General features: G+C 41.9%; 1 protein-coding gene across 1 annotated transcript in view; it reads right to left on the minus strand.

The window, feature by feature from the left end:
* The window catches only part of mtrr (5-methyltetrahydrofolate-homocysteine methyltransferase reductase), a gene marked incomplete at its 5' end in the record, with an annotated part of 104129 nt that overhangs the window by 66698 nt on the left and 25071 nt on the right, over positions 1–12360 (minus strand). The window contains 3 exons of the mRNA XM_084326135.1: positions 6735–6915; positions 11459–11547; positions 11971–12127. Of these exons, the coding sequence (XP_084182261.1) occupies positions 6735–6915; positions 11459–11547; positions 11971–12127 (427 nt within the window). The remainder of the gene's footprint in view (positions 1–6734; positions 6916–11458; positions 11548–11970; positions 12128–12360) is intronic.

Genomic DNA, 12360 nt, shown 5'->3' on the forward strand with positions numbered 1-12360 from the left:
TCAGGGTAATGTAGTGGAAGGAGTCAGGGTAATGTAGTGGAAGGAGTCAGGGCAATGCAGTGGGAGGAGTCAGGGTAGTGTAGTGAGAGGAGTCAGGGTAATGTAGTGGGAGGAGTCAGGGTAGTGTAGTGAGAGGAGTCAGGGCAATGCAGTGGGAGGAGTCAGGGTAATGTAGTGGGAGGAGTCAGGGTAATGTAGTGGGAGGAGTCAGGGTCATGTAGTGGGAGGAGTCAGGGTAAAGCAGTGGGAGGAGTCAGGGCAATGCAGTGGGAGGAGTCAGGGTAATGTAGTGGGAGGAGTCAGGGTAGTGTAGTGGAAGGAGTCAGGGTAATGTAGTGGGAGGAGTCAGGGTAAAGCAGTGGGAGGAGTCAGGGCAATGCAGTGGGAGGAGTCAGGGTAGTGTAGTGAGAGGAGTCAGGGTAATGTAGTGGGAAGAGTCAGGGTAAAGCAGTGGGAGGAGTCAGGGCAATGCAGTGGGAGGAGTCAGGGTAGTGTAGTGAGAGGAGTCAGGGTAATGTAGTGGGAGGAGTCAGGGTAGTGTAGTGAGAGGAGTCAGGGTAATGTAGTGGGAGGAGTCAGGGTAAAGCAGTGGGAGGAGTCAGGGCAATGCAGTGGGAGGAGTCAGGGTAGTGTAGTGAGAGGAGTCAGGGTAATGTAGTGGGAGGAGTCAGGGTAAAGCAGTGGGAGGAGTCAGGGTAATGTAGTGGAAGGAGTCATGGAAATGCAGTGGGAGGAGTCAGGGTAGTGTAGTGAGAGGAGTCAGGGTAATGCAGTGGGAGGAGTCAGGGTAATGTAGTGGGAGGAGTCAGGGTAAAGCAGTGGGAGGAGTCAGGGCAATGCAGTGAGAGGAGTCAGGGCAATGCAGTGGGAGGAGTCAGTGGAATGCAGTGGGAGGAGTCAGGGTAGTGTAGTGGGAGGAGTCAGGGTAATGCAGTGTGGAGTCAGGGTAATGCAGTGGGAGGAGTCACGGTAATGCAGTGGGAGGAGTCAGGGTAGTGTAGTGGGAGGAGTCAGGGTAGTGTAGTGGGAGGAGTCAGGGTAGTGTAGTGAGAGGAGTCAGGGTAATGTAGTGAGAGGAGTCAGGGTAAAGCAGTGGGAGGAGTCAGGGTAATGCAGTGGGAGGAGTCAGGACAATGCAGTGGGAGGAGTCAGGGTAATGTAGTGGGAGGAGTCAGGGTAATGTAGTGGGATGAGTCAGGGTAATGTAGTGGGAGGAGTCAGGATAATGCAGTGGGAGGAGTCAGGGTAATGCAGTGGGAGGAGTTAGGGCAATGCAGTGGGAGGAGTCAGGGTAATGTAGTGGGAGGGGTCAGGGTAATGTAGTGGGAGGAGTCAGGGTAATGTAGTGAGAGGGGTCAGGGTAATGTAGTGGGAGGAGTCAGGGTAATGTAGTGGGAGGGGTCAGGGTAACGCAGTGTGTAGCCCCTTTCGTGACTGCTGATGCACGCCTTGCTTTGAATACAGCAGTCACTGGCTCGAGCTAACTAGCCATGGGAACATTCACTCTGAAGCACTGGTTATTTACGAACTGTTCATTCTAAATTTATCACAGAGAAATGTCAAAGGTACTCACAGTTGCACAAGGGTTTCACACACAAAACCGGGGTGGTTTGAAAGCTCGGCGTTGCTAATAAACATTTTAAATATTTTTTCATAAACTGGTCAACACTGCTCAAAATGGCATTATTTACGCCGTTGGCTGCCTGGTGCGCCTGCGCTGTGATCACAGCGCATGCGCATCATGCACCCAATGCCGGAAATAATGCAGTGTTGACCAGTTTATAAAAAATATTTAAGATGTTTATTAGCAACGCCGAGTGGGAGGAGTCAGGACAATGCAGTGGGAGGAGTCAGGGCAATGCAGTGGGAGGAGTCAGGGTAATGCAGTGGGAGGAGTCAGGGTAATGCAGTAACGCGATTCAACGGGGACGGACACTCGAGTCGGGACTAGGGGTGGGACGATACATCGATCCAGATCGATATATCGATCTATTATCAATAATCAAATAGGATCGATGCAACGTAAAAAGATCGATTCATATTGCGATACTCTTATTTTGAAAATCCGGCGACGTCATATCCGCCCCGCGCCCAGTGTTGTTGTGAAACTCCGTTTAGCTCTGTACAGCAGGGGAGAGTCTATTTTGAGACCCGATATAAGTCTGTGCAGTTTTTTCCCCGCAACGGGTCAAATGCATCTAACATGCTTTGCATCGTCGCCACTCTTTTATGCCCACGTCGCGTGGGCAGACCTAAATTAACGTTACATTAGCTGCTTAAGCTAAGAGAGAGAGAAACGGAGAGAGGAGAGGGGGCATTCTGTCTCTGTGTGTGTGTGTGTGTGTGTGTGTGTGTGTGTGTGTGTGTGTGTGTGTGTGTGTGTGTGTGTGTGTGTGTGTATGAAAATACCAGATGAAGTCAAGAGTATTATTATATTGATATTATTTACTGAGGATGGACAGATAATGTTGATATTTAAACATGATCATCATGCAACATAAAACAATTGTAGGAACGGTTTGGGAGAGGAAGGGGTTTTAGCTTGCGTGTTGTGAGTTCCAAAACATTTTACTTAAAGTTTAAAGCTCAATATATAAAAACGTGGCACTTTACAGTGAACAGGAGGTCTATTTGTATTAGAAACAATAGATTGTTTTTCATTTAAATGTCTGGAAGAGCTCAAAAATAAAAACGTCAATTGATATTTCCGTAACCTTTTTTTAGTTGATCTAAATGTGACTGATTGTGTTAAATGGGCACATAATATCGTCTCATATCGATAGCAGGCACCTGAATCGAATCGAATCGTATCGTATCGTGGCAGACTTTGGTGATATCGGCAAATATCGTATTGTTGTCCAAAGAATCGATATCGTATCGTATCGTGATGAAACTGGTGATTCCCACCCATAGTCGGGACATACTGTACCATTAACCTGTGTCCCCGGCTGAGAATCTCACTCACTCACCAATGAATGCCCCATCCCCTGTCCCCTGTCCCCACACAACAGCTGTCGTGTCCCTAAAACTCCTCCCAGCAGCACATTCTCTCACCAGAGGTGCCAACAGAAAAAAGGTGCTGCGTTTGGCAAACCGCGCCCCAACAATAACTGACATTGGGATAGGCCAGGAGCTGTGACACAGCTGTTTTAGAGGACAATTCAACTCATCACGTGAGGTTGTAGCCAACTAATTTCACTGTCTGCTAGTTTTCTATGTAAAGTTGTAGCCAACTAATTTCACTGTCTGGTAATTCTCAGTCAATGCATATTAGATCTACGCTGAATGACCAGTCGACTGTCTAATGAACTAATCGGAAAGTTATTTTTCACCAATAAACAATTGAAGTGATCAGAAGAGAGACAGTATGAATGATAAAGAGGAGAGGAAACCGGCCACTGGTGTGAGCAGTGACAGAAACCTTTGAATGAAAGCAGCGATAAACGTCTTTTGGCTCAGAGTTGGAGTGAAAGCATCATTTTCACAAAACCTGGTGTCCTATTAAGAAAACCATATTTAAGTCATCAAGGACTAACGATGACACAGGGGAATAAAGGTCTGTAGTTTGGTAAAACTGGCAACTCTGCAGAACCATTTCTCATGATTAAAAGCTTTGACACAGGGGAACCGCCTTTAATGGGGCCACGCTGACCCCTGCTGGAGGTAGACGTGTAGTACAGAAAGGCCCGTCTGGACAAAAATGCATTTGAACATGCCACATATTGCGGTTACTTGCGGTGTACAATGTTTTAACTTGATACGTTTAAATAACTTTACCCTTTAAAATGGAAGAATGGTGTAGAAGACAGTGTTGAAGACTGTTCAGACAGTGAGAGATACTAGGAGCACAGATCTATTAAAGCGACAAGGGACAACAGCACTGAGACGTGTTGAAAAGACAACGCAGGAAGCTTGGCCCTGGAAACGGTTTGTTGGAAAGTAGATATGTTACGACGACTTAACAACCGAATAGCTGGTAAACTTGCTCCAGATTATTTCTTTCCGTTACAAAAGTCGATATAGCTGGTAAAATAATGGCATATAGACAGAAGGACATCTCAATCCATCTCCCCTCCCTATGACCAACCCTGCCTCCTAGACGGCTGGTGTGCATCTTAAAAATCAAAACACTCAGACTGTAATCATAATAATCATAACTACGTACATCATACCCATATAACTCTGTATGATAGCATGTACAATAGTGCTATATATAGATTTATATATACCATATATATATATATATTAAGGCTGTCAAAGTTAACGCGGTATTAACGCGTTATCGCCCGATTCTATTAACGCCACTATTTTTTTTAACTCACTATTAACTTTTAAGAAAAAAAAAAATTTACTTTGTTTTTGTTTTACTAGACTTCACTCAGGTGTATTATTGATGCTCTCATTGATACTATGTTTGTTTCTGAAGTGTGTGTGCGAGTGAGAGAGAGAGAGAGAGAGAGAGAGAGAGAGAGAGAACTGAGGAAGGGGCAAGAGAGAAAAAGCTGGGAGAGTGTGTGTGTGTGAGAGAGAGAGGGGGGGTGATTACTCAGCCCTTGTGTGGGTGAATGTAACAAGTTCCTAACGTTTTCTTTCCCCTATTATTTCATGCACACTTTATTCATTGTTTTAAATTATTATTTTCTTTTAAGTTATTTTGTGCATCACTCTATTTTGAATTTGATGCAAATTTGCAATGCATGAGGGTCATCATTTTGTGTTAAATGGCTGCATAAAGCAAGCATTTGTTGACTCTGATGTTGATAAGAGTATTAAAACTTGGAACTTGAAAAAGATCTGTTTAAGGTAGATAAAAAAAAGTTATAATAAAAAATGCGATTAATTTGTGATTAATCGCGAGTTAACTATGGACAATCATGCGATTAATCGCGATTAAATATTTTAATCGATTGACAGCACTAATATATATATATTATATACCTGCATATAATCCTTCTATATACCAACTTATACACCTGTATATAACATATAGCTCTATATGATAGCATGTACAATAATGCTGTATGTACCATATATATATATATATTTCTTCTTACCGTATATATATATCTATCCACATCTATCTATGTATAGCTGCATATAATCTTTTTTTACTATATCTATACATATCCCTTACCTACTCTTACTAGTTACGCAGCGGCCATGTGAGCGGATCGGAGCGTGAGCGGCGCGGGGAGCGGAGCGGGCGGTTTTGACGTGAGCGAGGAGTGGGTTTTAAAATGAGTCGGCGCGACGTCCGGAGCGACGTCCGGAGCGAGAGTTCTCCTCCGCTCCAATCCACTCCAGGACGCTCACAGTGGTTTAACACTGTTGATGTAATATATACATGCAGTACAATGCCAAAGCAACAGGTGGCGATGTACAAACATGAAGGCCATTTTCAACCAATGAGAAGGGCGAACCTGTGATATCCTGTTCAGGCTTCGTCACTGTAGAGACGCCCACCATAGATATCTATGACGCCCACACTCACTCCTGTTAGAAAAAGTATCGACGCCATTGTTGTTGACGTTAGCTTACATGCTAACGTTAATGGCAGCGACCATAGCATTGTGGCTCGGCTAGCCTATCATCGCTTAATAGAGCTAGTGAATGGATAAACAACGTTATTTAACATTGCAGAATGGCTACAATTACAATGCGGCTCAATACAAACAATTGTTAAGGGGCCCAGGGGGTGTAGACTGTTGTAGTTTGAGCTAATTTACACCATGCTCAAAAAAAAAAAAAAAAAAAAAAAAAAAACTGCCGAGCGATCTGGCGCGGGGAGCGGGGAGCGCTCGATTCAAGGTGAGCGGGGAGCGCTCGATTCAAGGTGAGCGGGGAGCGAGCGGAGAGCGACTTGGGGGCGGGGTCAACATGAGCGATTAGCGGAGCGGACCAAGCTTTAAAGAGCGAAGAGCGGATTTCTCGGCCGCGCCGATCCGCTCACGTGGCCTTACTATACTGTCTTTATACCTGTATCACTGTACATATTAATACTACAACTCTGTACATACATCTGATTAGCACTATTACTCAGTAGTAAATAATAATTTATATATTTTATACCCAGTTTAATCACCTGTACATTGTATATTACTATCACACTTTACTGTTACATTTGCACTCTGGTTGGATGCCAAACTTTTTTTTTTTTTATCAACTTTTTCTCCCATTTTCTATATTTTCTCCCATCCCAATTTCGTATCATCCAATTCAACCCTCCCCTGTCACGAACGCTGTTTCTTACCTCCCACAAGCCGGCTGCAATGTGGACTAAGTCATACATAGCACAAGTCCCCTCCGGTACTTGAGGTAACAGCAGTCGCATCTTTTCACCTGCGCAGCTCGATCTCTCAGTGGCGAGGAGTAACGCGTGGGAGGCTCATGCTGCCCCCGACACTTCCTGATTCTACAGCGCAGGCGCACCAACCGACCTGTAGGAGTCGCTGTCCACAACGCCCGATCCCCACCCATCAGTTTCCCACCCCCTAATACGGCCAATGTGTATTAGTACGGACGACCAGCTAAACTGAAAGCAAATGTGGAGCGCTGGGCTCGAACAGGCGAGCCCAGCGTCTCCAGATTTCGTGGCGAGCGCCTTGCCCACTACGCCACGTAGCCGCCCTGGATGCCAAACTTCTTTTCGTTGTACTGTACTTGTGCTGTATGATGACAATACATTTTAATCTAATCCAATTGGACAAGACGAGTGACTGGCGGGATGATCTGACCTATGAGGAGGCTGAGAGGAGGCAAGCAGGAGGGGAAAGCCGCGAGCAGCTCCGGCAGACTGAGGGCCGGGTCTCTGAGGTGGAGGTTGTAGTCTGAGGAGCCCTGTCTGCTGCACAGCTCCATCTGCCTCCTCTTCTGCCCCTCATCCTCTGTGCACTCTGCCAGAGCCCTGAGGAACGCCTGGGGGGAGAGGAACACAAGGAGCAGCGCATTAGATTCAAATGCATTGTCATCATACAGCACAAAGTAATAATAATATATTAAATTTGTAGGGGCGCTTTATATTTGTGGAACAAATCTCAAAGCGCTACAGTGTAGGAGAACATAAAAACTAGTAGTAAGAGAGTAAAAATAACAATAGGGCTAAAACTAGTAAAAGAGTAAAAAGAACATGAAATATGAAGGGCTAAAACTAGTAAAAGAGTAAAAAGAACATGAAATATGAAGGGGTAAAAGAGTAAAAAGAACATGAAATAAGAAGGGCTAAAACTAGTAAAAGAGTAAAAAGCACGTGAAATAAGAAGGGCTAAAACTAGTCTGGCGCCGAATGTGTTAAGATGCATACTTTTACGCAAGACACTTTCTGTAAATAATTGACTATTTCTAAAACAGCCTCTGGCGATCCTGCTTCGGCAAATGGGACAAATTAACTCGGCCGCGGCGGTAATGTGCAGCCGGCAGGCAGAGTTACTGGAGACTACGTGCTCCGCTCCCCATGACGTACAGCTCAAAACCAGGGGCCGCTCAGTATCCAGATGAGGTCCCCGGCTCTCTGTTACGACAATAAACTGAGGTGCCAACCTGCTCATCGGGAGCAGTTAGGGCCGGGGTTAAGTGTCTTGCTCAAGGACACTTCGACACGCTGCCCAGGAGGAGCGGGAACTAAATATTAGTGAGAACATCAAATATAAGCACAATTGTAGGTAATTAGTATGCATAATATGCGTTTCATATTTTACCTTAGGTAATATTTGTTTAAATCTATGTGTATCACTCATAATAGTTCATGTGAAGAACACAGCCACGTTAACTCAGTTGAGACGGTTAACAAGTAAGTCATACAATAGGCCTACTTCGTTTTTGTTTTTTTAAGTATGTCAAATTACCTTGTTGGCTAGCTAGCTTTTCTGGTATGCCTTCCCACTTCATCCAATCAGGAGAGAGAACCATACAGTAGATATTTTTTTTTTACTTATTTCAAGAAATCTTACCAAGCCATATTTGCTGGCAGATTATTTTACTTTCAATATTTACATATTGACATTTACAACATATTTGTTTTTAATTCTTATTTTTGTCAGAACATTTTTGAAATGCAGAGTTCTCTCTCCTGATTGGATAAAGTGAGAACGGGATACCAGAAAATTTACAGTATGTTCTGTTTACTGCAGAGCGGATGGACTGGGAGACCCATGTTACTGATCAGACAATCTATATCAGTGATGGCTGGCGGAATGTAGTTATTATTTCAACATGTAGACAAAATACCACTTACAGCATCTTTAACACAAACACAGTCAAGACACACTACCTGCCAGTCAGTACACATAGTATAGATACATCATCCCACAAACAGAACCAGCGCACCATACACTCCCTACATTTCCTCCTGTTAACTTTTGTTTAGTGATGCACGATATATCGGCCGCCGATATGGCCGTTTTTTTACACATCGGTATCGGTCCGATATCAAGATAGGGCCGATATGGGCTGATAATCTTTTTTTTTTTTTTTTTTTTTTACATGTTTTGGCCTTAAATAGTTTCAAAATATCAGTCTTTTCTGAAAATAAGTTACAAAAGTCCAAAAAAATTAAGCGCTTTGGAAAAATGGCTCTTTATTTATTTTATTAATTTTTTTATCTTTTTCCCCCTCCTTTTTTCCCGATTTTTCTCCCATCCCAGATCCCACTGTTAGTCGTTATGCCAATTCCCAACCCCCTTCCTGGTTGTTGTCACGGTTTGAAGACATGCATACTCTGGCAACCCTTTTATTTTTGATTTATATAAATGATTTTGCTTGGGTATCTCCTAGAGTATTCTCGATCTTGTTTGCTGATGACACCAACATTATAATGTCACATGAGAATTTTGCAGTATTAATTAGGGAAGCAAATGATGGTTTATCTTGTGTCTCAGATTGGTTCCAGACTAATAAGCTATCGTTAAATGTAGAAAAATCAAATTTTATTGTATTTTGTAATAAAGGTAAAAGTTATTCGAAAAAGGAGGCAAAGCTATTGATCAGTAACACCGAAATCAAACAAGTAACTTCAACAAAGTTTTTAGGGATCCTAGTTGATGATAAACTAAATTGGAAAAAACACATTGATCATGTTTGTAAAAAAGCAATGAAGTCAGTAGGTATAATTAGGAAGGTGTGTTCATTGATAAATAGAAGTTGTTTTTTAATCCTGTATTATAGTCTTATCTTTCCTTACATATCTTATTGTAACATAATTTGGGCTAGCACTCATTCATCTCATCTTCAAAAAATTATTTTACTTCAAAAAAGATTTGTTAGACTGGCAACCCTCTCAGATCGATTTGAACCATCTGCTCCTCTTTTCAAGAAACTAAACATTCTGACTGTGTCTGAGGTTAATTCTTTACAGATATGTATATTTGTGTACAAATGCATTCATGATCACAATCTACCAAATGGTTTTAATAGTTTTTTTTCTTTTAATTCAGATGTCCATTCATATGCTACACGTCAGTCCAGGGACCTGCATATACCTTATTGTGGTACTTCACTTAGGCAGTTCTCAGTGAGGTATAGAGGGTCCAATCTTTGGAATGCAGCTGATCCTATGCTGAGGAAATCTCCATCTCTGCTTATTTTTAAAGCAAACTACAAAGAAATTCTCATCCAAAAGTAGTAGATAGATAACAGGTCATACATGTAGGTATGCATTTGGTTATGTGGGTGGGTAGGTTTATAGGCAGGTGGGTGGGTTGTTATATATTATTATGTACACAGTATATCCATGTATGTACTGTGTGTATGTATGTTTGTATTAACACGAATCTTTTAATGTATTCTGGTATTTTATAATATGCATATTCTTGTATTTTTGTATGTTTGATTTTATAAAACGGGGGACGTTCTTGATAAGCCTCTAGGCTTCTAACTTCTCCTTCACAATCGTTATAACTTATTATGTATTGTTTTTACTTCTGTTTAACTGTGTTAATAAACAAACAAACAAACAAACAAACAAAATAAGCACAATTGTAGGTAATTAGTATGCATAATATGCGTTTCATATTTTACCTTAGGTAATATTTGTTTAAATCTATGTGTATCACTCATAATAGTTCATGTGAAGAACACAGCCACGTTAACTCAGTTGAGACGGTTAACAAGTAAGTCATACAATAGGCCTACTTCGTTTTTGTTTTTTTAAGTATGTCAAATTACCTTGTTGGCTAGCTAGCTTTTCTGGTATGCCTTCCCACTTCATCCAATCAGGAGAGAGAACCATAGATATTTTTATTTTTTTTACTTATTTCAAGAAATCTTACCAAGCCATATTTGCTGGCAGATTATTTTACTTTCAATATTTACATATTGACATTTACAACATATTTGTTTTTAATTCTTATTTTTGTCAGAACATTTTTGAAATGCAGAGTTCTCTCTCCTGATTGGATAAAGTGAGAACGGGATACCAGAAAATTTACAGTATGTTCTGTTTACTGCAGAGCGGATGGACTGGGAGACCCATGTTACTGATCAGACAATCTATATCAGTGATGGCTGGCGGAATGTAGTTATTATTTCAACATGTAGACAAAATACCACTTACAGCATCTTTAACACAAACACAGTCAAGACACACTACCTGCCAGTCAGTACACATAGTATAGATACATCATCCCACAAACAGAACCAGCGCACCATACACTCCCTACATTTCCTCCTGTTAACTTTTGTTTAGTGATGCACGATATATCGGCCGCCAATATGGCCGTTTTTTTACACATCGGTATTGGTCCGATATCAAGATAGGGCCGATATGGGCTGATAATCTTTTTTTTTTTTTTTGTACATGTTTTGGCCTTAAATAGTTTCAAAATATCAGTCTTTTCTGAAAATAAGTTACAAAAGTCCAAAAAAATAAAGCGCTTTGGAAAAATGGCTCTTTATTTATTTTATTTATTTTTGTATCTTTTTCCCCCTCCTTTTTTCCCGATTTTTCTCCCATCCCACTGTTAGTCGTTATGCCAATTCCCAACCCCCTTCCTGGTTGTTGTCACGGTTTGAAGACATGCATACTCTGGCAATATTACATATGGTAGTTGATGGTTTTAATATTATTTAGTTCCCTCAATGCCATATATATATATATATATAGTTAGGTAGTTGCTAACAGGTTGTAAACTTGTACCAGGTTGTACCACTGGATTCCCCATCCTTGTAAATGTAGGATTATCCTCCAGAATCAAGATCCTAGGTGGTCTAGAACCTGAGTTACTGGTAAAATAACAGCAGGTTACCAAGGGACACATCTGAAATGGCCCTATAGCCACAAATCCTTCTTAGGGAATATTTTAACAGTGTGCCAAATGTCATGCTTTTATCGTAAAGTGCACACTTTTTCACATATCTGCTGGACTATACCATTAAGTACAGCAACTCAGTAACAACACTATCAACAAGTTTATCACAAGATAAGAAAAGACAAAGATGAGATATTGTATTGTTGTCAGCAGTATACCTTCTTGGGGACAGCTCTGATCTCCAGACAGTGTATGAGCAGGTACTGTAGCGTGCAGCTCTCTGGGATGTAGGATGGTACCTGGGCACCTGCAGTAGAAACAGCATACAGTATGTAGATATTAGAGATAAGTAATAAGGATGGCTGTGAGTAATCCATTACTCGAGTACTCGCCATATCAACTGAACTCGAGTGGTTTTTGAGCATATTGGATTATTTACTTGTTTATTTTACTACCAAATAGGTCCACCACTGTCTAGGCTGGGTTAGCAGGGAGGCATTTTATCGGCGACCAATGCATGTGTGCGTGCGTGTGTTCCCGTGTGTCACCCATCTTACATGCGTGTGTTGCTGGATGACAAATAAAGACGTCTTCATCTTACATGCGTGCGTTGCTGCAGGTCAATAGAGACTTATTCTTCTTCATCCTACATGTGTGTGTTGCTGCATGACAATAACTTAAGACTTCTTCTAAATCTTTTGGTAAAAAAGACTCAATAGTTACACTTCACCTTTTTTCTTGGTGTCCTTGCGTAGAGTTAACTGGAGGTGGTGGTTCCTCTGGTCTGTCAGGCCCAGCCTCTGCAGTAACCCCTCCACCTCTGAGGGTCTGTTCGGACAGAACACATCGAACGAGTCCCCGGGCTGGTAGGCCAGTGTAGGACGGACCTACGAACACAAGAGAACAGCATCTAACCAATGTGTTTAAAGTTAAATGTGGGTATATATACACACAAACACACTACCTGCCAGTCATTATTACACTGCACCCAACACTTTGAATGCCAGCCACGACATAACGTGTTAGCAGCCCGCCCCCTGAATGCTCACCACGATAATTAGCGTTTTTTATTAGCGATCTGAATTCATATTTCATCAACAGAGTCTACCGTTGGGAAACC

This window comes from Notolepis coatsorum, assembly GCF_963971535.1.
Source record: "Notolepis coatsorum genome assembly, chromosome: 12".
In the NCBI taxonomy this organism is placed as follows: domain Eukaryota; kingdom Metazoa; phylum Chordata; class Actinopteri; order Aulopiformes; family Paralepididae; genus Notolepis; species Notolepis coatsorum.